Source organism: Garra rufa, chromosome 3, assembly GCF_049309525.1.
Source record: "Garra rufa chromosome 3, GarRuf1.0, whole genome shotgun sequence".
Taxonomy (NCBI): domain Eukaryota; kingdom Metazoa; phylum Chordata; class Actinopteri; order Cypriniformes; family Cyprinidae; genus Garra; species Garra rufa.
This window is the reverse complement of record NC_133363.1, coordinates 21,731,437-21,755,608: the sequence shown is the minus strand read 5'-3', so window position 1 is coordinate 21,755,608 and position 24,172 is coordinate 21,731,437. Positions and strand designations below refer to the sequence as shown.

General features: G+C 37.6%; 1 protein-coding gene across 3 annotated transcripts in view; it reads right to left on the bottom strand.

The window, feature by feature from the left end:
- pcdh7b (protocadherin 7b) overlaps positions 1-24,172 on the bottom strand; it is a 129,118-nt gene that overhangs the window by 36,679 nt on the left and 68,267 nt on the right. For 2 of the 3 annotated variants that reach the window (XM_073835826.1, XM_073835828.1), the window contains exon 2: positions 23,655-23,871. In XM_073835826.1, the coding sequence (XP_073691927.1) occupies positions 23,655-23,871 (217 nt within the window). The remainder of the gene's footprint in view (positions 1-23,654; positions 23,872-24,172) is intronic. The other variant, XM_073835827.1, reaches the window with a different exon arrangement.

The following is a 24,172-nucleotide window of genomic DNA, read 5'->3' as shown; positions in this document are numbered from 1 at the left end:
GCTTTCATTAAGTAATATTTAAACTATATATAAAAGTAACTTTATAATATTTGTATGCCACATTATTTTTTATTTGCTTTCTCCAAGATTGCATATTATCTATTCGCAAGATCAGGGGTGGGGAACGTTGGTCCTGGAGGGCCAGTGTTTAGCTCCAACCCTAATCAAAAACACCTGAACCAGCTAATCAATGTGTTCAGGATACAGGTTGGTATTATTTATATATTTATTATTTTTTTGGAGCTAAACTCTGCAGGGACACCTCCAGGATCAAGGTTCCCAACACCTGCACTAGATGATAGATGAGAATCTATATCTGACCAACCTTTAAAGCTATCTGAGAAGACTGAGATATTGAGTTACCTATGTCCCGGTAATAACTAGTGTCCTCATAAACCAGGCTTTTGTCAAACTAACACAACACACTGAGATTCTTCAGTCAGATATCAAGAATATGTGATGATGGTCCTCATAAAACAGGTGTCCTTATAACACAGGTGTAAAGCTTCACACAAACTGACGTACTGTAATGAACACACATGTAATGAATAAGACATTAATTCTGTTTAAGTGCACAGATGAGTGAGTCATAATCACCTACAGGACAGCTAACACAAGCACTATGGCACCATAGTCTCTCTTATGCACAGAAATGCTTGAACTAGTTATTACTGAGATACTGAGTTACCTCTGTCCCGGTAATAACTAGTGTCCTCATAAACCAGGCTTTTGTCAAACTAACACAACACACTGAGATTCTTCAGTCAGATATCAAGAATATGTCCTGATGGTCCTCATAAAACAGGTGTCCTCATAACACAGGTGTAAAGCTTCACACAAACTGACGTACTGTAATGAACACACATGTAATGCAGAAAAAGACATCATTACACTGAGTAATATTTAAATATTGATTTGAAAAATAAATATTGTGCTTTTATTTGTGCATTATCATGTTAAAATAAAAGCAAGGTTTTGAAATCATTTTAAATCATTATTTCATTACATTACCAATTGTCTATGCATTTATTCCTTGGATATATTTCTCACATTCTGTTGGATTGATATTGTTCTGTATCTCATAGAGAAAATTTTTCTGTATGTAAAGTGGTGTTCTAATTTTCAGATAACTCCTAAGACCCAGCTGTCATCAGACACCAATGATTGTGGTGCGGTTGCTGTGGGACTAGATGAGGTAAATGTAGTTGTGCTGCAAGAGAATGATCATATGAAGCAAAGACATGTTTGTGAGATCTACGCTGTTAAATCAATGATACAAATGTCCAGTTTTGTTTCATAGACTCTTAAAGAGGTTGAACCACCCACTCTTGAACTGAACAATCTATCCCAGTCTGAAGTGCGAGATGTAGAGAAGGTAATGTTTTTCTTTTTTTTTCTTTCAATTTACAGTTTTTTACAGACGCGAGGGCACATTTCTCAGTACTTAGGTCACTTTTGCAAAACTCTTCACACAGTGAGCACAATGGAAGTCTATGTGGCTAAACTGAGGATCAATTATCATTGTTTTGGCACAAAATGCATTTAATAAGTACATCTCAATTTCATGAATTCTTTTCTCACTCAGACACAACAACTGACAAAAATCTTTGTACGTACAGGACATTTTGCACATGCTTACATACTGTTTTCAAAACTGTGAAACTTATGTTCAAACAATAACACAATGCAAAACTGAATAAGACGGCAAAATTCAACAGCAATATTTTAAACATGTTTCAAATCTAAAAATGCAGTTTAACCAGCCACAGCTGTTTCTCATTGTAGATGAACATCTACACAGGTGTTACTCTTTCAATTTCGTTACAAAAGGAGACAACTGCTGAATAGGTTTGTATTGTGATGTAAACGTGGACCCAGCCAGAAATAGAAATAGATTCATTCCAGTAACAGATATTGCAGTTATAAACAATATATATTGCAATTATAAACAGATGTGTCCTTGTTTTACACAAGAAAACACTGTGTAATGCTACGTGTTGTTAGTGTTTTTTAGCTCCTGTTTTGTGGGTGACAAAGTGTGTTTGTTGGCTGTCAACCTTTTCTAGTGTTCTGGAAGAATGAGTTTATTTGAGACCTGAATAAAGTATTTTGGTAGATGTAGTGCATTTTGAATGTGAAATGAACTGCTTTGCCAAACTGAAAGTCGGTTTGGAGAATTGTGTGAAGAGTTTTGAAAAAGTGACCTAAGTATTGAGAAATGTGTCCTAGCGTCTGTAAAAAACTGTAAGTGTTCAGTGTTAATGGAGTCCAGTATTTGTGCTGCTACTGAAGGACTGGAAACGGACCATTTCCAAATCCTTTGTCTTTAAAAAATGTTTGTTTTTCTTTTAATTTCAGGTGACTTCTGAGATGGACCAATTTTCATTAGAGAATAAAGACCGTGTTGAGAAGGATATGGTGAAGGTAATAAAGAGCATTGCATAATTTTAGGAAATGTTAGTTTGGTATAGTAAGAAACATCTCCATATGACCCTTGCTTCTTTAATTATGTTTTCAGATCTCACCTGCCAAAGAACATGTTTTAAGTGAGGAGCAGAGCTTTTGTGCCCCCACTGAAGCAGTCGAGGAGGTATTCACATATTTTGGTTTAATTATTTACACTGTTTCCTATTATTTACCTATATTCTGGTAACCTGCCACAGTCTAATTCATCTGCCATAGTTTTATAATGAACCAAAAATATTTTACATTTTTGCAAAAAAAATTGTAATGTCTTTGATATTGTCTTATAGTGTCTTTGCCCATTGTTTTGGAAAAAAGAATGCAGTTCAATTAAATACATAGGTTGCATGTTTCAAAGGAATAATAATAGCAAGCATTTACGCAAGCACATGGCTACTCTCTCACAAATCCTAAACTTGAAGAATAATGAACTAGATCAGGTTGCCGATTTCTTAGGGCATAACATCCGCGTCCACCGTGACTTTACAGGCTGCCAGAAGTCACTACTCAGCTTGCTAGAATATCTAAGTTACTCCTAGCCATGGAAAAGGGATGTCTGCCTGGGCCCGTATGTATAAAGCTTCTCAGAGTCAAATTTTAGTCTTAAGTGTTTCAAAATTCTAAGAGTGACGTAATTTTATTCTTATTTCTGGACTTAAGATAAAGAGTGATTCATAAAAGTTCTTAAGTGTTAAGACTAGGTCTCAGCTCCTAAATTATTTAAGAGAGTTGGAGAGGTCTCCTAACCTAGTTAGGAGTAACACAATGGCAGCAAAAAGGAGGAAACACACACTTTACAATCAAAATATGACATATTGGAGTTATATGATGATATGGAGTTGATAAAATGATACAGTCGTGACCATCAGGCATTCTTTAATGTATTTATTTTTGTAATTGACTAAGTAATAAGCATAATAACTTAATCCACTCTACAAATCAATGCTCTAGCTGCAATAATGTTTGTTTGTTTATTTTCACTGGAAAATTTGAAAGATTGTAAAAATGCAGCAAAGCACTGGTGATGCCACAGTAAGCAGGGTCTTAAATATTGTGACACTAACCTCACCAAACACATCAGTGACCAAAAGTGATGTGTGGAGGGTTTTAATGACCTCACATTTCACTTAAACCATCAAAATATAAGAAAAACACTGATCAATGTTGCTAACTGCTTTCAATTGAAAGTAGTTAAAACAGTCACACAATGTAGCCGATGAGGACATAATGGTGAGTTCACTGATCTATATAATATAAATATATCAGTGGGAGAGTGTTGTAATCTAAATAAGGTTTAGTCTCAAAGTCTCAAAAGGGGGAAGGACGTCAACAAATCTAGTGACAAAATCACTAAACGGTCACCATTGACATTGAATACAACATAATCAGTTATTAATTTTGTGTTGGTCCTCTCTTGTTTTTGCATGTTCATAATTTCTTTGTAGGACAGCAATGCCAAAAAAATATGACACATTTTACTGCATTATTATCAAAAAAATAAAAGTAAAACAATTGACTCCAAGCAAATATGCAATATGCTTACAAAATCAGTAAGACTTTTTTCTCTCTCTTGGCCACAACTTAACGGCAGTTTATTGACTTTCCAACTGACCGTCAAACCATGCTGCAAAACAAGAAACTTTTAAGTATGTGGGCTTTCTTTGAGTTCTTAGAGCTGTTCACATCATTGCTCCAACTGTAAATGAGGAGACATGGATTTCAAAGCATTAATAATAATTTGTGATAATTTTCTACAATGCAAAGCATTTGTTTAAATACACTGAAAGAGATTTAGATTCTTTATAAAAGTCTCCTACTCTTAAAAAAGTCCTACTTCTTACTAAGAATTTTTTGACACTTAAGTCAAAGTTTAAGACTACTCTTAAGAGCATTTCTTAGAAGTTTTATACATACGGCCCCTGATCTTCAGGGCAAATCACTTGATGATATTGAAGTTGAAGGTATGTCCATCCTAGAGTAGGCAGTACAGTGTAGATCTTTTAACACTCATAGGGACATTTAAAGAAACTCTATGTTCACTGTAGGACGTAGTGTAATTTGTCAGGTTTCATAAATGGTGTGGTTATGTTGTTTGATTTCTCAGTACAGGTGTACATGTTTCTCATGTTCTAAAAATTCATTTTTACTTCAAGATGAGATCAATATGACTGATTCCGGTGACAATGATCATGATGAAAGTGATTCCGATGATTCTGTGGCTGGAGCGGCAGGTGCTTCTAGTAGTGCTGGTATGTCACCAACAATATATGTTATATATCAATATATACATATTTATAAACATTTTATATATTTATAAAATACAGTTGTGGCCATAATTATTGGAACACTTGTATTTTCACCAGCTAAAAAAATGTTTTTAAGTTAGTTATTTCTGTCTTTTGCTGTAGTGTGTGTCAGAAGGAAATATCAATTTGCTTTTCCAGACATTCATTTGACCATTAATTGAAATAATCCATTGAGATTTTTGTTAGCACAAGCAGTTGGACAACAACCATTGCACCACACAGATCTCATCAAATCATCATCAAATCATCATCATCCAGTCTGTCTGGAATGACATGAAGAAACAGAACAAACTGAGATGGGCTAAATCCAGAAGGTTTTAAGAAACTTACCTGCAAAACTAGGCACAAGCTGCTTTAAATGCAAAGAATGGTCATCATGGATAAAGAAAATCTATTCATGACATCGTTTTTGACAAGCGTCCTCATTTTAGAGCATTTTTACACAATTTTAAACACCTAAAATGTTTAACAGTACTGTGGTTTTGCAGGTAGGTTTCTTGAAGTCTTCTGGATTTAGCCTATCTCAGTTTGTTCCATTTCTTCATGTCATTGCAGACAGACTGGATCTCTGTGTGGAGCACTGGCTGTTGTCAGACTCCTTGTTAAAACAAAAATCTCACTGGATTATTACAGTTAATGGCAAATTGAATGTTTGGAAATGTAAACTGATATTTCCAACTGACACACTACAGCAAAATATAGAAATAACTGACTTAAAAGCATTTTTAGCTGGTGAAATTATGGCAACCACTGTCTATTTTAGTGCAATATAACTGAAATTAAGGATGTGTCAGTATTTTCTTTCTAGTCTGTATCAACAAGTTGATATTCATTTTCATGTTAAAGAGATATTTCATCTTTTATTGTGATAACGTGTCCTCGTGTCAACACAGCACTCATGTGTCGTGGTGCTCTCGTGAACTAGCTCTCTGGGCCTTGAACATGGTAGTTGTGTTGGCTGTCAATGGAGGGACATGAACCCTTCAGCTTTTATTATAAATATCTTCAGTTGTGTTCTGAAGTTGAGCAAATGTCTTACAGGTTTGAAACAACCTAAGTACAACTACTTAATGACTTGAATTGAAAATGAATTTTCATTTTTGGGTGAACTCTCTTTAAAGCCAAAAACTGATAAATGATTGTTTGAATTTAAGTTAAAAAAAAATAATGTTTAGCAGGCAATATCCTTTTGAATGTGTTATTTGTAATGTTTTTTCTGTTTGACTTCTGAGTTTCCTGATCATTATTTAACTGATTTCTTGCAGCTGTTCAGGAGATGCCCTTTGAGAGAACTTCTGTTACTCAAGGTACCAGGGTTAAAATTACAATACTACTATCAATGTACAGTGGAATCAAAATTGGAGACCATCTATAAATACTTGATTTTTTTTGTTCTAAGATATATTGTTAATCTTTATTGCTTACAATTTGAAGGAACATTAGCTGTAGCTATATAAAAAAAATATATAGAAAAAATATTTTGTGGAAAACACTGATCAAAATTAGGGAACAGTAACCACTGTAGCAGGAAATATTACAGCTAAAATTAGAGTTTTGAGTGACTTGAGCACATCTGCATAGCAGGACATCACTGGTTTCTCAGATTGGACTGGTGTGATCTTGGTTCACTTCTTTTAACTGTAGGGGGTTTCTCAGCCATATTTTATTTGCTAAGGGTTTTCTAGAGATTTTGAGTTGGGTTTAGATCAGGACTCTGCTCTGGCCATTTCACTGAACATGACATAATATTTCCCATCTAAACTTACTCATCACTATGTGAAGTTTAGACCAGTTCTCCTCTATCCTCCCAACATGCTCATGAAGGTGAGAGGAGAGGTTTTGGGGGGACTTGAATGAATTACTGTCATTGTAAAGATGCAGTATTCAAGAAATCACAGATTTGGAATGAATAATTTCTCTTGCAGTAAAAATTAGAGTAATGCTGCCAGTTAAATAGGGTTTGTCATTTTATATATATATGTATGTATGTGTGTATGTATGTACTGTATGTATGTTATACTAATATTATTATATTATATAATGCAGTTAATAAAATAAACTTAAACACTGCCCTTCTACTCCTGTTAGGATAACTTCAAATAGGACTAAGCGATGACCTTGACATTTAGGAAACTATAGCTCATTCTCTAATTTTGATCTCCACTGTAAGTACAAGCTAGTTACAATTTACTAAAGTTTTTTTATTATTATTATACAGACAATGACAGCGAAGATGAAGTGGAAAACCCACGGAGAGGACGAAGAGTGTGCTGGTCAAATGCTGAAATTACGGCTGTAATGAAGCAATGAATTGGCCACAATGACTAAGTGCCAGCAAGTGCGCATGTTTTGAAATTTGTCAATGCCACTTTTCTCCCTAAAATGGCATGCCATGCTTATAAAACATGCTAAAGACTGAAAGGGGGGGAAAAAAACAAAACATTTTTGTTATATAAAGGTGCAATTAAATTGCTTCTAAAACACATTGACACTGGTCTTTTTTGTCGTCTTAGTTCTGTTATGTATTAAGATCAGGCACTCTTTATTCACCATGGTCTTGGTAATGCAGCATAGGGTCATGTTAGTGTGCTGTGTATTGGCCTGTGCCAGTAAATCACATCTGTCCCTATAATGTTGGAAGATGTGCAGTTGTGTATTGTGTTTATGATCCGGCACTCTTTATTCACCTTGGTCTTGGTAATGCAGCATAGCGTCATGTCTGTGTGTTGTGTATGTACAAGTCCCTGTAAAACACATTGGTCTCTGTAATGCAGGGAATTGACATGATTTGTGTGTTGTAAAATGAGTGTCCTTATAAACCGGTAGGACCCTACAAATCCCAATTATGTAATGGGCGGGAACATTTCAGGAGGGGTGTGGCTGTCCCCAAGTACCACCAAAATATCAGGTTGTCATATTATCTGTTTAATTATGTGTAGAGGGAAGTCTAAGCCAGATTCTTCATCTGCAGACTAAAACAAATTTTTTGATAGTTTTATCATCTCTGTAGGGCATTGGGAAAGGTGTGTCCCCTTAAACCACCATACAACTGGTTTGGCACTCAAAGTCCTGCTAAACCACAAAAACCAGTGTGTGTGTGTGTGTGTGTGTGTGTGTGTGTGTGTGTGTGTGTGTGTGTGTGTATGTGTGAAGCATCCCTTCAACTAGACCGTGTAAAGACGAGAAAGAGAGAGAGCAAGCCGTCATTCATAAATATGGCTCTGAAACCAGAGACAGTGTCTCTCTCTCATACACACACACACACACACACACACATTCCAGTGTCCTTCGCCGATAACGACGAGTAACCACATACAACCACACAGGACACAAAGAACCACATCCTCTCTCGTTTCTAAATCAGACGCAGCATCTATTCTCATCTCTCTCTCTCTTTTAGCGTCCACCCTTTCCCTCTCTAATGAACGTTGCAAAGTGACCTGCTGGGGCCCCGGCACAGACAGCATGGGAGTTTTGAACTTGCTTATGATACTATTATTAACATGCGTGGCGGCGGGCCCTTGTGATGCCTCGCCGTGATAAATGAGCATTCGTTAATTGGATGTCGAAAAAACTCCCGTTTCCGAAGCTTTTGACACATCCATATCCCCAAACTACCGACTCCTGACGATTTGCAATTAAATAATGGCAGGCAGGAGGAATAGCGGTTCTACAGGACTGGTGGGCAGACTGATTACTGGAGGAACGATATTAAAGAATGCAGCATAAACAGATGATTACAAAAGGGACGGCACCACCTGAGCTACCAGGGGAGAGAGGAGAAAGGGTGCAATAATTACCCATCTAAGAACCGAGATGAGACAAAAACTGTGGATATGTGTCGGGGGCTTTTGTTTTGAGTCACGTCAATTTGTGTGATGATTAATGGGACTTTTTGAGGATACGGTAGAGTCCAAAATCGAAGGCCATTAGTAAAAACGGTTCCATCATGTACTGTTTGAAGTGAATGATCAACTTCAAAATCATTTTGTTTATTTCTAGGTCTGAACAAAAAATTAATTCCAATTTGTTTTAATGCATACTCAGACTTTTGGATGAAGGCTTGAGGTAAATTTGCATTTGGCAGAACATCTAAAATACAGCGTTCTCTCCACTGGCAGCCATCTTGCAAAGTCTCTTTGCTCCTGACAGTTCACCATCATAGCCAGTAATAAATGCGGAGGTGCTCAGGGCCCGTGGTAGTGGGTTTAGGGAAGACGTTCCTTAGTAATTCCACCCCACAAACAGACAGAGACCAAAGACTAACCTGAGTCGAATGGAGATTTGCGAGCTCATAAACAGTAAACCTCTTTCTCTCCTAATCACCTTGTACAGATAAAGTGTCTTTCCTCTGGGCCCCGCCACAAACTCGGAAAGAGACTTTTGTGCACTGTCACATGCATCACTGTAAATCCCATATAAAGAACGTCTGTTATTACAGTTTCTCAAACACACACAGAGCCAGTCAGCTTTAAAACAATTTATTTTGGTACAGCATTATATTCCCAATGCTACAATGCCTCCATCAGCACTTTCTTTGCCAGGCAGAGGGGTGGGATTAATTTATATGTGCAGATTATATACGGGGCCAAAAATTACATAGACACAAGAAGGAAGATTTAACAGCTAGTGTTGGATAAGCAAAAGTAATCCAAGCTTAACTCATGCACATAAAACAAAATGAAATTAACAAGAAAGATTGAGGGGAAGAGCTGGTAGATGAGAAAAGAAGAAAAAGCACAAATACAGACCATCAGGAAATTGTAATTTCCGAGACCAAAACCATCTGGTCTTGGCTGATAATCTGTTGACCAATTTGATTAATTTAAAAAATGGGCGAGTATTAAAACTGTACCATTTTTCTTTCTTATTTATTATAGAGAAAGCCAGATTTAGAGGTTATTTGGAAGGTGAGGTGGGGCGACTCAGTGTTTGTAGGAATTAAACTGACGAATGCTTCGCTGGCATGTCTTACCTTGCACAACATAGGGCTTATAGATTCTCCCATCACTCATTTCACCCTTTCTTTCTTCAACTCCTCTAAAAAGTGGACCATTTCTCCTTGGCCTCGCCCCCAGAGCAAAACTCTCCACACCATCAATTATTTCATTCACTTTCTGAATTAGATCCATATAGTTCACCACGCCGCACTAGCTGGCATCGTCTGAACTCAGCAGAAGTTCACCTGCAGTGTGAAGCCTGTCATTCACACAGACGAGTGAAAGCGGTGTCCATGTTGTTTTAGCATTGATTAATGTCTCCAGTGGAAGGCTTTTAGCCTGCTCCTGCTAGTCTGACGTCTGCTCATAATTAGAGGAAAATATTTACCCAAGTCTAGTCTTTGTTGAAAAAAGGCAATTTGCCAAGTAATGGTGATGGCCGTGAACATTTGAAAACCATTAGGACAGTCAAATACTCGTCAAGTCACGGTTGGGTTTAGTCATGTAATGTAGTTTTCTTGTGACATGACTGAAACCTTTAAAAACACCCCTTTATCGATCTCAGATAAATGGCGAGCAGTTTTGCCGTCCTTAAATTTGATTTGTGTCTCTCATTTCTCTATTCTGTTCAGCTTTGTCAATTTCAGCACAGACTGAGCAAACACGTATGCCAAATCAAAGTGTCAGTCATTAATTGTTTAATAATATTCTGTCTGATGGATGGCAAATTTACTGATTTTAATTAATCACACTTAACCAAAGTTGTACAGTCAACGAAAACATGAGGTAAAACATAACAGTAATGTATTTTTTTTAAGATGTCTGTTATTAACTGAAATTAGAAGAAACATTTACAGATAATTTACTCACCCCTTTGTCATCCAAGATGTTCACGTCTTTCTTTCTTCAGCTGTAAAGAAATTGTTTTTTGAGGAAAACATTTCAGGATTTCTCTCCATGTAGTGGACTTCTATAGTGCCTACGAGTTTAAACTTCCAAAAACTAGTTTAAATGCAGCTTCAAAGGGCTCTAAATGATCCCAGATGAGAAAAAAGGGTCTTATCTAGTGAAACGACTGGTTATTTTCTACAAAAAAAACTGACAGTTTATATACTTTTTAACCTCAAATGCTTGTCTTGTCTAGCTCTGAGTGCACTCTGTGTGTTCCAGTTCAAGACAGTTAGGGTACTTTGAAAAAAGTCCCATCTCATTTTCTCCTCCAGCTTCAAAACCAGAATACACAGAGTACACACAGAGCTAGACAAGATGATTAAAACAAATATAAATTGTATTATTTTTAATTTTTAATTTTTTTAGAAAATAACCGATCGTTTCACTAGATGAGACCCTTATTCCTCAGCTGGGATTGTTTGGAGCCCTTTGAGCTGCATTTTGAAAGTTCAAACTTAAGGGCATCATAAAAGTCCACTATATGAAGAGAAATCCTGAAATGTGTTCCTCAAAAAACATAATTTATTTACGACTGAAGAAAGAAAGACATGAACATCTTAGTTGACAAGGAGGCCCTTTAAAAGCCATCGGAATATTACTTCTTAATAATAAAAATAAATAAATAAAAGAAAACACTCAGAGGTCTTCATAAACTAGACAGGACAAGGTTTAATATTCAGAATATATGAATGTAGTAAAACTACTTTTTATTTTTTTAAATTGTATTTGTTTGTATATAAGGTAATAGTAATAACAATTTGAGGTAAAATTGGGGAAAATACTTCATTTGATAATTCATAACACACTGTTAGCCAAAAATATTGTTTTATCCAACTTTTATAAAAGTATGTGTTTAAATAGATCTTAGAAACTTTGCTTTCACATAAAATATTTTTTTGCTGTCATGTAAAATCTGATTTAGCATCTTATTCCATGTTCTCCTTTATAACATCTTTACTTTTTTTTAATTGAATATATTTTTTGAAAATAGACTAACATATGTTACAAAGAAAAAAATACCATGAGTGGAGTAACACATTACCCTCAACACTAAAAGGATGCCTTGCAAAGCAGACCAGCCTAATATTATATATACATGCAGCACTGTCAGCCATATTGTTCAGTAACAGCAGAGCTAGCGGTTTCCTCCGAAGGGAACCTGCTCTATCGAATAAATCACCTCTGTGTGTTTAAGACAAATGAGGCTGCTAGCATTGCACCTGTTAGAAAAACATCCTCACTCTTATGCAAGGCCTCTAAAGAACAGAGCTTCCTTCATAATAGTGACCACTGCATATTAAGCCACCTCCGTGACAACAAACACGCTGGAAAATAGGGAGAGAATGAAAACAAAGCTTAAACAAAACAATAGAGGGAGCTCGACTTTAGCGCTTATTTCTATTTATCATCCTTCTTTTCTCTTTGACCATCAAAAAACCCTGAAGATTAGGCCTAGGCTGTAAGCAGCGAATGGGTGGGGGTTTGTGGGGAGGGGGAGTCGTTTCATTCTGGTTTTTCCGTGGATAAATCGGACACAAATATTTCTTGCCATGGCCTACTTGCTGAGCCTTGGCCTTATGCAGAATTCAATTCCAATTTGTCGCTTGGTTTCTGCTTGTGTTTGTGTGTGTGCATCCTCGGGGGTGGGTGTATTGTTTGTGGGTATTGTGAGTGGATTTGAGGAGCCCATCTTATGGATTAAAACCTCTCTCCGGTTTTGTCAGATCATCCAAGCACTGTGGCACTAAATCAGTGTGGGTGGTTTTTATCATTATGTCAATCCAACCACCATCAGCCCCTTTCACTACAGCAAATGTTGTGTCTAAGGAGGCCCATGCATGGAGATCAAACACATCAGAGAGAAAGAAAGACAGAAAGAAAAAAGAAAGAATTGTTTAACTACAATGTACTAACATTTAAATTAATCATCTTATACAATGTTGTGTACACACATGTTTTAAATTGCACTTGTATTAAAAAAAAAAAAAAACACAAGTACAATAATTGTGATTAATTTCTGTAATTACATCTATAATTGTACCTTAACCCATCCTTAAACCTAACCACACCTCTAAACCGATCCCTAACCTTGTCCATATTCCACTTTAATAGTAGTAAAAGAAAGAAAGAAAGAAAGAAAGAAAGAAAGAAAGAAAGAAAGAAAGAAAGAAAGAAAGAACTAGGAGATCACTCACTTGTGTTTAATTTTTAAGTATAACAGCAAGAGCTAAGGAAAGACTGACAGTAACATGGGACAGAAAAACAACGGGATACAAGAAGCAGCAAAGGAAGAGAAGGAAAACAATCTGATAGAAGTCCTTTGAGAACGGAGGGCTAGATTGATGGGGAGAATATAAGGAAGTCCATGGCTAAACTCAGAAAGCCACGGGTGCTGGTAAACTCCCTCCTCGGCCCTGCCTCGTATCGCCCATGGCTAGTCATTATTTCCTTAGAGTAACCACACAAAAGCCCTGAACGCCACACACACACACACACACACACACACACACACACACCTTTTGTTTCGCATTCTAGGCCCCTCAAACCAGGTGTGTCTCTCTTGTTTTTTTGTTCAAGCCGCTAATCCTTTTTTCCGGCAAGGGTTGTAAATGCATTTCGTCTTTTCTGTCAGAGTCAGGTGATCGTGAGGTAATTGTCAGCGTCTTGGAGTATTTTATGCCGGCTTCTTTTTACATAATGAAAAACAATCTTTGCTCCCTTCAGGGCTCACTCATCCCTCTTTCAAAGTCTGCGCTCTTTGTACCTCCGAACACTTTTGTTCTTTTGTTTGCCGAATCGGCCTCTTTGTGTGTTGTGGTATGTGGGAGGTTAAACGCGCATGAGTAGAAAAGTTTTATCTACTGTTTTGACATAACTCTGCCTTCACCTGGCTCTCCGTAACACGTGTGTGTGTGTGCATTTCCAGTGGCCGTATGTCTACTTTGCCACTACTTGCAGCCCGAAAAAGACTAAACCTTCAGAACGCAGTGGGGAGCATACAGTTGTTGGAAAGACTTGAATGAGATTCGTCAGGCCCCAGGCATATTTTACATGACATTTCAATAATTATGTGCCAATGCATATTCACCTCACAACAGGCACCCAATGAAAAGCAATGCCAAAAATAATTCCCTGAACTGTCAGGTGTTTATTTTATTTGTCTAGCTGCCGCCACGATTCCTTTCTTTCCCTGACCTTGCACTGTTTTTCAATTGACATGCAATTTCTAGACATCAAGGCACTTGCTTGGAAAACATTCAGATGCTGATGAAAAGAAAATGCTGCCATAATGCATGACTTGAACAGTTATGACAGAATTTGTTCTTTTTTGTCTGTTTGCTGCATGATCTCCCAATGTTTATTTTTAGAAAGAAACAGATTAATTCTGTTAAATGCGATGGTTTGAGAGACGGGCGCTTTTCTGTTCGTGAAAGGTCACGGTTCGTGCTGAGAGGTGTGGGACAGAGGCACAGCGAGAGCTTTGAGGTGAACCTCCCAAATGCCACCAATTGACACGTGCAGAAACGTCTCCTCATGTCACACTCGTTCTGCCTCACCTACACTCATTCTCTCTGCGAGCGGAACACCAGTCTGTTTCTTGTTTAAAAAGACAAAGAAGGGGAGGAGGACGAGTGAATGGAGGCAGGAAAAGAATGCCAACGGCCTCAGTGGCTTTGCCGCTGGTGCTGCAGGGATGCATCTTCCTCCTCTCACGCCTTGAGCTCTCACTGCAGTGTGGTAGTCTACTCATACATCTCAAAACAGGGGCAGATTTATACTAGGCCAATGCCAAAGAGACCGCTGGAAAACCTTTCAGAATGGATCACATTTTGCAGCGAGAGAAAGAAATATTAGGCGGCTACAGAAGCAGATAGCGAAAGTACCTTCACGGCCGCTGTTAATCTCTTCTTCACCGCAAAGTGATCCATCATATTTAGCTAAACATAGACCGACGGTGTTGTCTGATTGGTGCAGACGACAGTCATGTGATACAGTTGGCAGGCAATGAGATTGTTAATGATATTCAAAGTGTTAAGATACTGATTCGTTGACTTTTCGCCCTCCTCCAATCTCTCTCTCTCTCCATTCTCGCTTTATCATGCTTAATTTCCAGCTCGGTAATTAAGCTGATCCGATACCTGATGTGATTGCAGGTACTTCAAAGTCTTGCCACAAAGTGATGGTGAGCGTCTCATTTATTTGAAAGGTCTTGCGGCCATCTCTGCTAATGCCTGCCTTGGATTTTAATAAGAGCACTCAAAGAAACAGCCTTCGACAATTATCCTAATGTTCCGAGAACTTAAAAATAGCAGTAAATAAAATGCATTTGACCAGAGAGAGTGAGTGAAATGTTTTTAAAAGTTACCCTTATGTTTTTCCCTGTGTATTTTAATTCAAACAAATATTCAAACTATTCTCCATGCATCTCTGTATAGGTTAAAAAACAGGGTATTTTCTGACATGAAAGAGTTGCATAATATTATAGCGGGGTTATAGAATTCTCTATATTTTGGCTGCAGTACAGATAAAACGCTAAATCTTCTATGTTGTGAGGCTATTGTGCGATTCCTTTTAACAAGCCTTGGAATATTGAATATGTATTCCAAGGCTTGTCAAGCCTTGGAGCTTGGGAGTCTTTCAACAAGCTCAGCAAACGTCTAACTCATTATTCCCCTGGGTTATTTCCGGTTAGAGGACTTTGGGAATTCCTGGAATGATTGGCTGCGACAACAGGACATCAAAAGGTAAGAAACTAACTGCTGCGAATGCCAAAGGTTAGCGCTGTCAGTCAAATATGCCAGAAAAACATGCAAAAATCACACGTAACATGATAACCAGTAAGTCTCCTTTCACTGAAAAACAGCTTTAGTGAAAGAGTGTAATCGAACTAATAGTACTATTCAACCCCTTTAATCAACCCAAGTAAATTAGCAGTGTTAAATCAGAACACTGTTGACTCACTGCTGACAAAAACATTGCGTGCTTGAACATTTGTTCCATCATAACTTGGTTAAACACCCTCTTAACTCTGTTGTTAAACTCCCTCTCACCCTTTGAACGTATAAATTAGGATTATTTGAGATAATGAGAGACACATTCCTAAGGTGCAACATTGTGGATGATTTGGCTGTTGGAACAAAGCAGCCACAAATCAGAGGCCAAAGTGAGCCAGATTGATTTTTTTTTTTTTTTACGTTAGAGGGCAGTTCTGTTGTAGACACCGGGAATGCCTGCATAATTGCAGAGCTTCTAAAATGTTTAGTGTTTTTATGTTCAGGAAGGCTCCACCTGTTCACAAAAGCCAGGTGACGCACAAACACTTGGCAGGAAATGCAAGTGAAATACTGCTTGCTTGTTTTATACAGGTCTACTATGGCACTCTGCCTGAACAATACTTGCCACTTCACTGAACTCCCAAAGCCTGAAGTTCACAGACGCTAGCGGGGCGAGCTTGTTTTTGTTTCGCGCTGATTAAGAAAATTTGCACGTTTTCACCTCCTAGCGCTAAACGTCCTGACAGTCTCATCTAAAAGCAACTGGAAGATGAATTGCTGAGTGAAGTAAAATATGACATGGTTACACAATTCAAACCACTTACTAACCGGAAAGACCTGTTTTTATTGGCTCAAACACAGAGACGAGGCCTATCTATAGTGCAACTGCTTAACCAATAGCACTTTTCCTGTTTGTGAAAATAATTTGAGACAGGAATGTTGGAATAATGGTCTGAGCACGAATAAGTATTTGTGCTTTGGGTGAGAATAATCCTGTTTAATGATCTGTAACTGTTTTTCTGTAAAACAGAATACGCATGAGAATGCAAGTGTATATTTTACCGAACAGGATCAACCACAAAACATGTCACATGTGCACACTCAACCTTACAAGTGTAGCAACTTGCCCATAATCCTGAACCTGATTCCAATTTTCTGATAAAGAAGAGCTCTATTAACTCTTTAGCGCTGTGTGACTATAACAAATGACCTTGAATCTCAGGTCTGCCGACGTGACGCTCGTACTTCTCCTTCCATTGTCCCAAACTGATTGAAGCAACAAAGTCCAAACAAAAATAGCAAAGGCTGCACACAAACTTTCTAATGAATGCAAATGCCAGTAAAGGTGGCCTGTGATGCTTGTCATTGCTTTAGTGATCTCTCTCCCTCTCTCTCTCTGTACAATTATCGGCCCCGGCTTGAGTTCTGGTGAAATAAAATATGAGGTTTATTGGATTGAGGCTCTACCGAGCTCTTGAAATATGAATAGCTTTAATTAAAAGTGACTGGCATTGCCATCTGGCCCTCTGTATCCGGCTTCTCTAATGAAGTGAGTGTACGCGCAGTGTTCATTTATTTATTTATCTGTTTGTTTGCTAATGGCCAAGTTGCTAAGACAAACTTAAGAGGTACAAGTAAATTCTAAAATATTATTTTTTCAGTACTACAAATGAGTTTGTTTAATATCTATAAAGTTGTTACTTGTTTTTGTTTTGTTTTGTTTTTTGGCTGAAGACAAAATTACCAATGTTCTCTCTTTTCTATATAATTCACACTTTTAATCTCTATCGAATCAAAATGTAGGACTAATTAAACAGTACATTTTTAACAATAAAAGTTTCAATCAAAGTTTGCATTGACGCCATAGACAAACCATTTTTTTTTCTAATAACCTTTCATAACCATTTTTTCACAGTGTGAAGAATGTTAAAGGATTGGTTCACTTTCGGAACAAAAAAAAAAAAAAATACAGATAATTTCCCCACCGCTTTGTTCATTTCTTTCTTTCTTCAGTCGTAAAACAAATCGTTTCTTGAGAAAAACATTTCAGGAATTATCTCCATATAGTACACTTCAATGGTGCCCCCAAGTTTGAACTTCCAAAATGCAGTTTAAAAGGGCTCTAAACGATCCCAGCCAAGGAAGAAGGGTCTTATCTAGCGAAATGATCATCATTTTCTAAACAAATTGACAATTTATATAATTTTTTAACCTCAAATGCTTGTCTATGTTTGTCTATGTATATGCGTAGTCTGTGCAATTCGGATTAATACAGTTACGGTATGTTGAAAAACCCCCATCTCGTTTTCTTCTTCAACTTCAAAATCGCCCTACATCACTGTTTTACTAGTTTTTTTTTTTTTTTTTTTTTTTGTAAAGGGCATTTGATCTTCTTTGCATGTTCACTTTGTAAACACTGGGTCAGTACTTCTGCAGCAATGTACTGCAGGATGGTTTTGAAGTTGGGGGCAGAAAACGTTTCACTAGATTAGACCCTTCTTCCTCAACTGGGTTCGTTTAGAGCCTTTTGAAGCTGCATTTAAACTGCATTTTGGAAGTTCAAACTTGGGGGCACCACTGATGTCCATTATATGGAGAGAAATCCTGAAATGTTTTCCTCAAGAAACATAATTTCTTACTTACATCCTGGATGAGGTTCTTCATGGAACCACACAGTTAAAAAAAAAAAAAAAAAAAAAAAAAAAAAGTAAGTTGTAAATGAATTACTTAAGTACTATTTACAGGAAAATACCATTTTTATGTCAGTTTAATTCATTGTTATTTGCAGTTTCTTTGTGATTGTATGTGAAATTCAATTTCTAGTAATTTCTGAGTGAAAACTGTTAAATTTCTCCACTTTTTTGTTCTGTGTATCTTTATTTTTAATAGCGTGAAGTACTAAAACCAAACATCAAGCAAAATAACAAAGAAAATATCAAATTAATCCAATACAGTCTGCTCTGTCTAAATCTATTAATGCGTAATGCTGGAAGTGAATCCTGAAACACAATTTCCAATAAAAAGCTGTCATTTGTATTGATTCATAAACACTGATCTGAAGTGATCATTTCAGTTCCCATCATCTCCAATTGCACTAATATTGGGCTCTACTGATCCGAGACCAGCTGTTGATTATATGAGGTTATATTCAGCTAGATCACTATTCTTGCTTTGAGACATATTATACACCCAGTATCCGTCCGCAGTCGTGATAAGATTACAGAAACACTTAAAGTCTAACAAGCAGACTCTAGAGACAGACGTCTCCAGGGTTCAAACGGTGGTCAGAGATTTTTGCACAGCGTTCCTCTAGAGAAAGCCTATCTGTATCATTTGCAAACGCTCCACTGTCTCCAAGGAAAATAAAGCATTGTCTTTCTATCTGTTTGTCTGTCTGCCGTAATGAAACTACAAAGTTACAGGATAATAACATCTAAGTGATGATGTCGGAAAGCAGAACAACCCTCAGGGAGAGAAGATGCAAGTCCCATGGTTCGCACAGGGGAGTGAAGAGAGAGAAGGAAGAGATAAGAACGAGGAGTAGAGCAAATGTATTGACTGGATGATCATCGATTGACAACGAGCAAGTCGAAGAGCGGGATTTTTCCAGAGAGTCAATCAGTCTCTCTCCCGTTTGCTCCCTCGCTCTCTCTCACTCCCTTTCACAGGTACATTCATGTGCACATTAAAGGAGGAAATATCTAATCGTTATTTACTGTCGATATGTTATATGTTTGTGCAGCGTGTGCTGCCTTGACATTTGTTTGTGCAAGAGAAAAAGGAATTGAAAAAAGAGCGGAAGAGAGAAAGAGAGAGAGCGTGTGTGTGTGTGTGTGTGTGTGTGTGTGTGTTTTGGAAAACCCATCTTCACAGCAGGGCTTCTTCATTAGGGGGGACATCCAGTTCCTCCCATGACCTTAATCCCAAAACAAACAAACACACTCACAACAAAAACCTCAACAGGATCCCAATCACACACATCCTTCACAAGCATAATGACCACAATTACAGACCTTCACTGATTCCTTCTTTCAAGTGATGGCATTTTGCCCATCTGTTAACTACAGGGGTGTGTGTGTGTGTGTCTGTATGATCTCCCGTCCATATTTTAATTGACTCCAGGTTATCAGAGCTGTAATACAGCATTAGGGAAGCAGCACTGTGAGGGGCAATGACTGCCATTTAACCGACTTAATTAAGTGCTTTCCATAAGAAGGACACTGAGAATGTTACCCTTTCAACATGGAAAAACCCGCAACATTCTTTGCCGTCTTGTTGTGCTACAGACTGAGCAAGACGACCTTGTTTTATTTTCTTACAAAACACGATTAAGCGCAGCTTGCAGTGTTTCAACTAAGCTAGCAAAAAAAAGTATGTTTTCCTTTTAAACAAACAAAACAAAGCTGCCTTCTTCGAAAGCACATATACCGAACAAATACTGAATATTTTAGTTGTGAAATAACACTTGTTTTGATTTTAAAAATAATTTACATTTATTTAAAAAAAAATGTGCAAAGAGTCTTAGATTTTCCTCCCTAGAATAATATGTGCATATCACATGCACTACTAGAAGATTTTTAGATCTTTATAAAACGAACTGATTTAAAAACAAATATGAACTTTAAGGAGAGTTATTTAATTATTTAATTATTTAGTTAAATTAGATTATGTGTTTGTGTGTGCAATTTAGTTTTTTATCATTCTATTAAAAAAAGTAAAAATAAATCACTGGATGGATAAAAGTATCTATCAAAGGATAGGATTTTACAGGATTTTTTAAATATTGATCTGATCATTTAAAATTTGCTGTATGCAGTTACATTTTAAGTTTATGTATGAAAAATAAGAACAAAGAAGAAGAAGAAGAAGAAGATTTTTGAACCTGTGTAAACTAGGGGTATAAATGCTACGTTATATCAGAGGTCGCGTTAACCGAAAATTGTCCGTCATTGACTGAATTTTTGTTGCAATGACGGAAAAATCTGAAGGCCGTCCGTCACTTTGACAGATTACATAGAGGGTGATCTAGTGTAATTATTAGCTGTAATTCACACCCCTGTCCAGTTAGTGGCGAGTGCGCTCCAGTGTGGCAACAGAACACTTAAGAAACTGTTTTAAAAATATCTTTAGCCTTTTGCTATGCTTTTGATTACAGATAGGTAGTAGTACTAAGAAGCTACAACGATCTATCATGCCACATTAAAGAGCGCCAAAACTGTATTTATTGCTTGAATTTACTAATGAAATTGAATTTGAAATTTGAGACTTTGTTTCATTGCGATTTATTGGATGGGAGGCGCCATATGTACTTGTTCATCGACTGAAAACAGCATAGACCAAAAGATCGACTGGGATTTACTGATCAATATTGCTCATTAAAATGAGAATATTAAAATCGATGTCACTGCGGGGTGTGGTGTTGAACATGAAAAGTTAAGCAGTCTCATCTGTTCTCTTCAACATATTAAAAATTAAAACGTGAACAAAAATAAATGCAATTAAATGTGTGATAATTAAAATATGAAAATTAAAATGGGTGATAAGTAATTATGATGGAATTTTTACGACCCTGTCCGCAATGTAACAGTCTAACGCAACCTCTGCGTTATATATATATATATATATATATATATATATATATATATATATATATATATATATATATATATATAAATCTTCAAAACACTTAATGAGTAATTTCTAAAATTAAAAGTCCATTATATGTAAAAATAAATGTCTGTATTTTAGTGTTAAGCCATTGAAAGGTAAATATCTCCAAATTACACTCAACTCGTATGATCACACACTTAAAAGTGAGTATGGATGATGTCCCCTGAGAGAGCATTAAAAGCATTAAACGAACCTAACACCGACCCAAAAGACTCTGTCAAAGCGGAACTAACCCACAGCATGCCTAAGCCAATTATAGAGCCAAACACACACACACACACACACACACACACACACACACACACACACACACACACACACACACACACACACACACACACACACACACAGGACATCTCTGTCATGAAAGAGACATTGACAGCGACTTTGCTGGGTCGCAAGTGTGACCGGCTGTGTATTTGAGTGTGTATGAGTCTCTGTGTGTGATGTTTGATAATGCATGAGCCCAGCAGAGCACATCAGCTTTGAAAATTTTCAGCGGCAACTTCTAACTGCATTGAATGCATAAGCTATTGTACTAATGTTCACTTCTGCACAGTTCTAAGCCGAACATAGTCTCCTGACTTTTCTATTTTCCCCATATCTCTCCCTCTCTAAACCCCTCTTACACGCACACACACACACTGATTCTCCTAAAGATTGGGAGCAGCAGGGTGAGGCATCTCTTTTATTTATCAGAAAGTGATTCATCTGTTTGTTTGTATCTGCCCTTGAAAGATCTTACAAGAAAGATAGAATGGAACAGGAAGAGAGGGAAAAGGCAGAGACGTGAGGTGGCAAGAGAGAATGAAAATGGGAGAGAGGACATACAGAGAAAGAGAGAGCTAGATGAGAAGAGGAACGGGTCATTAAATGATTACTAATAAAACATCAGAGAAAATGTGTGTGCCTGCGTCTCTGTGCATTCATCCATCCAAATGTCCATAACTTCCTGGAACTGTAGCGTTTGAGACTGAATAAATGCGATGAGAGCACAATCAGATACGCCGTTAACTTTCCTAACCTTGGAAATATTGACAATGGAAAGACAATGTCTTTTGATGATATCAAATATATAACCTATGTACGTCACAAATGACAAAGAACTACTATAAACAACTTTTCAACAGCCATCAGCATAAGTTTTCTTAATTTTCCCTTCTGCTCTTGAACAGAGGGTCTGACTGATGGCCAAATTCATAGTTTTGATCTAATCAGCCTTGCATCGATCTCCCAGTGACCAATTATTTTAAGCTTAGTCTGAATTAGAGCCAGACTTTAATTGAGGCTAATTTGCTGCAGAATTGTCTAAATGCAAAAAGATTCAGGTCCTACGCAGCAAGTGGGCTAAAACAACGTCCCTTCCACCAAGCCTATTTAATCTACATTTAGGCTGTGATCAAGTTAAAAATCTCATTCTTCAGCGTCCATCAAGCGTCCATTTGTGAGACCTTTGACCTTCGACCTTTTACAAACCACAAGGTTTCAGTGTCATATGGCTGGTCTCAAAGAGGTAACACAAGACACACGGCAAAATTTAGTGCTATGGACCTGATAACTTGACTCTAAGAGAAACACTCGCTCCGGCTCTTCTAACATGTACTCTGATGAGCAAGCAGAATAGACATTCCACAGAAAATGGCACGCTGAGCTCACACAATACGCACCTGTTGCTGATAAAGTATCAAATGTGGACAAGACAGCCCTTAATGTTCGACAACTGCTACCGAATACCGTCCCAACAGTGGCTCCATTGATAGAGACCCAACATTGGTTGGTTGGTCATTAACAATGGAGGTAACTGTTGACCACAGAACACTTCTACAGGGGATAGGTAACTCAGCCACAGTGAAACTAGATACATGCTCTTACTGTTCAAGCCCTTTCACCTGTTAAACCCCTACAATTGAAAGAGCGCGATAGGCACAGCAGCATATCAGACTGACAGTGATTACTGAAAAACAGCCAAAATTACTCAAGCGAAAACTTGAAAATGCGTTTTTGCAACTCACCACGACAGAGTAAAAGTGAAGAAAATGATATTTTAATCTATTGATCTGGTACACAAGCAAAGCTCTTGTGAATTGATGTTTAGAAGATGAGTTATGTCTTCAATGAAGCAGCCTTGACCTCATCTGATTCTGTAAAAAAAATATATTATGCTGGTTGCAGAGTTTTCAGGCTTAACTGTGAGTCTACACTACGTTAACCGACCTTTAGCTCTTACTAAGTAAACACAGAAAAATGAATAAAAAAGGACTGTATATAAAAATAAATTGTGAGTTGTTTAGCCAGTCATACTAAACACTACAATCACAGTATCATACTTAGCATGTAAGTCTAACCTAGCAATTCCCGCCTATTCAGACTTTTCTATTCATATCTATGTATAACCCAGCATCTGTGAAACTGTAGTGTCAGCGTAGCTGTGTGTGAGTGTGTGGCCTTTTGTGAGAATTTCCCTATCTTGTTGACTGATGAGTATGTCTCTTTTTATTTAGCTGTTTAGCTTAACTCTGACTTATCTTTTTTTTTGTGTTTGCCCCTACCATTTTCCATATGCTCTGCCTCACCGACACTGCCATCGGGCGTAGTCCTCTCATAGGCGTCTTCGGGTAGAGGGAGGGCACCTAGTCTGGGGCCGGACGAGCTCTTGCTGCTGGGCGTCTCCGACTCCTCCAGGCCACTGTCGTAGCAGCTTTGCAGCGAGCCCTGGTGCGGGTCCTGTGGCTGGCTCACCACAGAGAAGGTCACTCGGCGGAACGGCTACAAGAGAAGAGATTGCTGGGGGTCACTGGACTGAAGAGGTCGAAGAAGAGGGGTTGATGGGTAGATTTTTTTGGTGGGGGGTGTGGGTGGGATAATTTTCATATAAAGTACTTCGCCGTAGCTCTAGTTAGATCAGCGCACTGCGCTGCATGCTACAAAACGACACCAACAGCATCTGGATTAATGGCTCTCTCTCTAAGTAGTAAATATATGTAGCTTGAAAGCAGCGTTCGGCAAGGGAAGCTAAAAAATAAACAAAACAATACTAATGAGCTGCACAGCACTTGTTTAATGGATT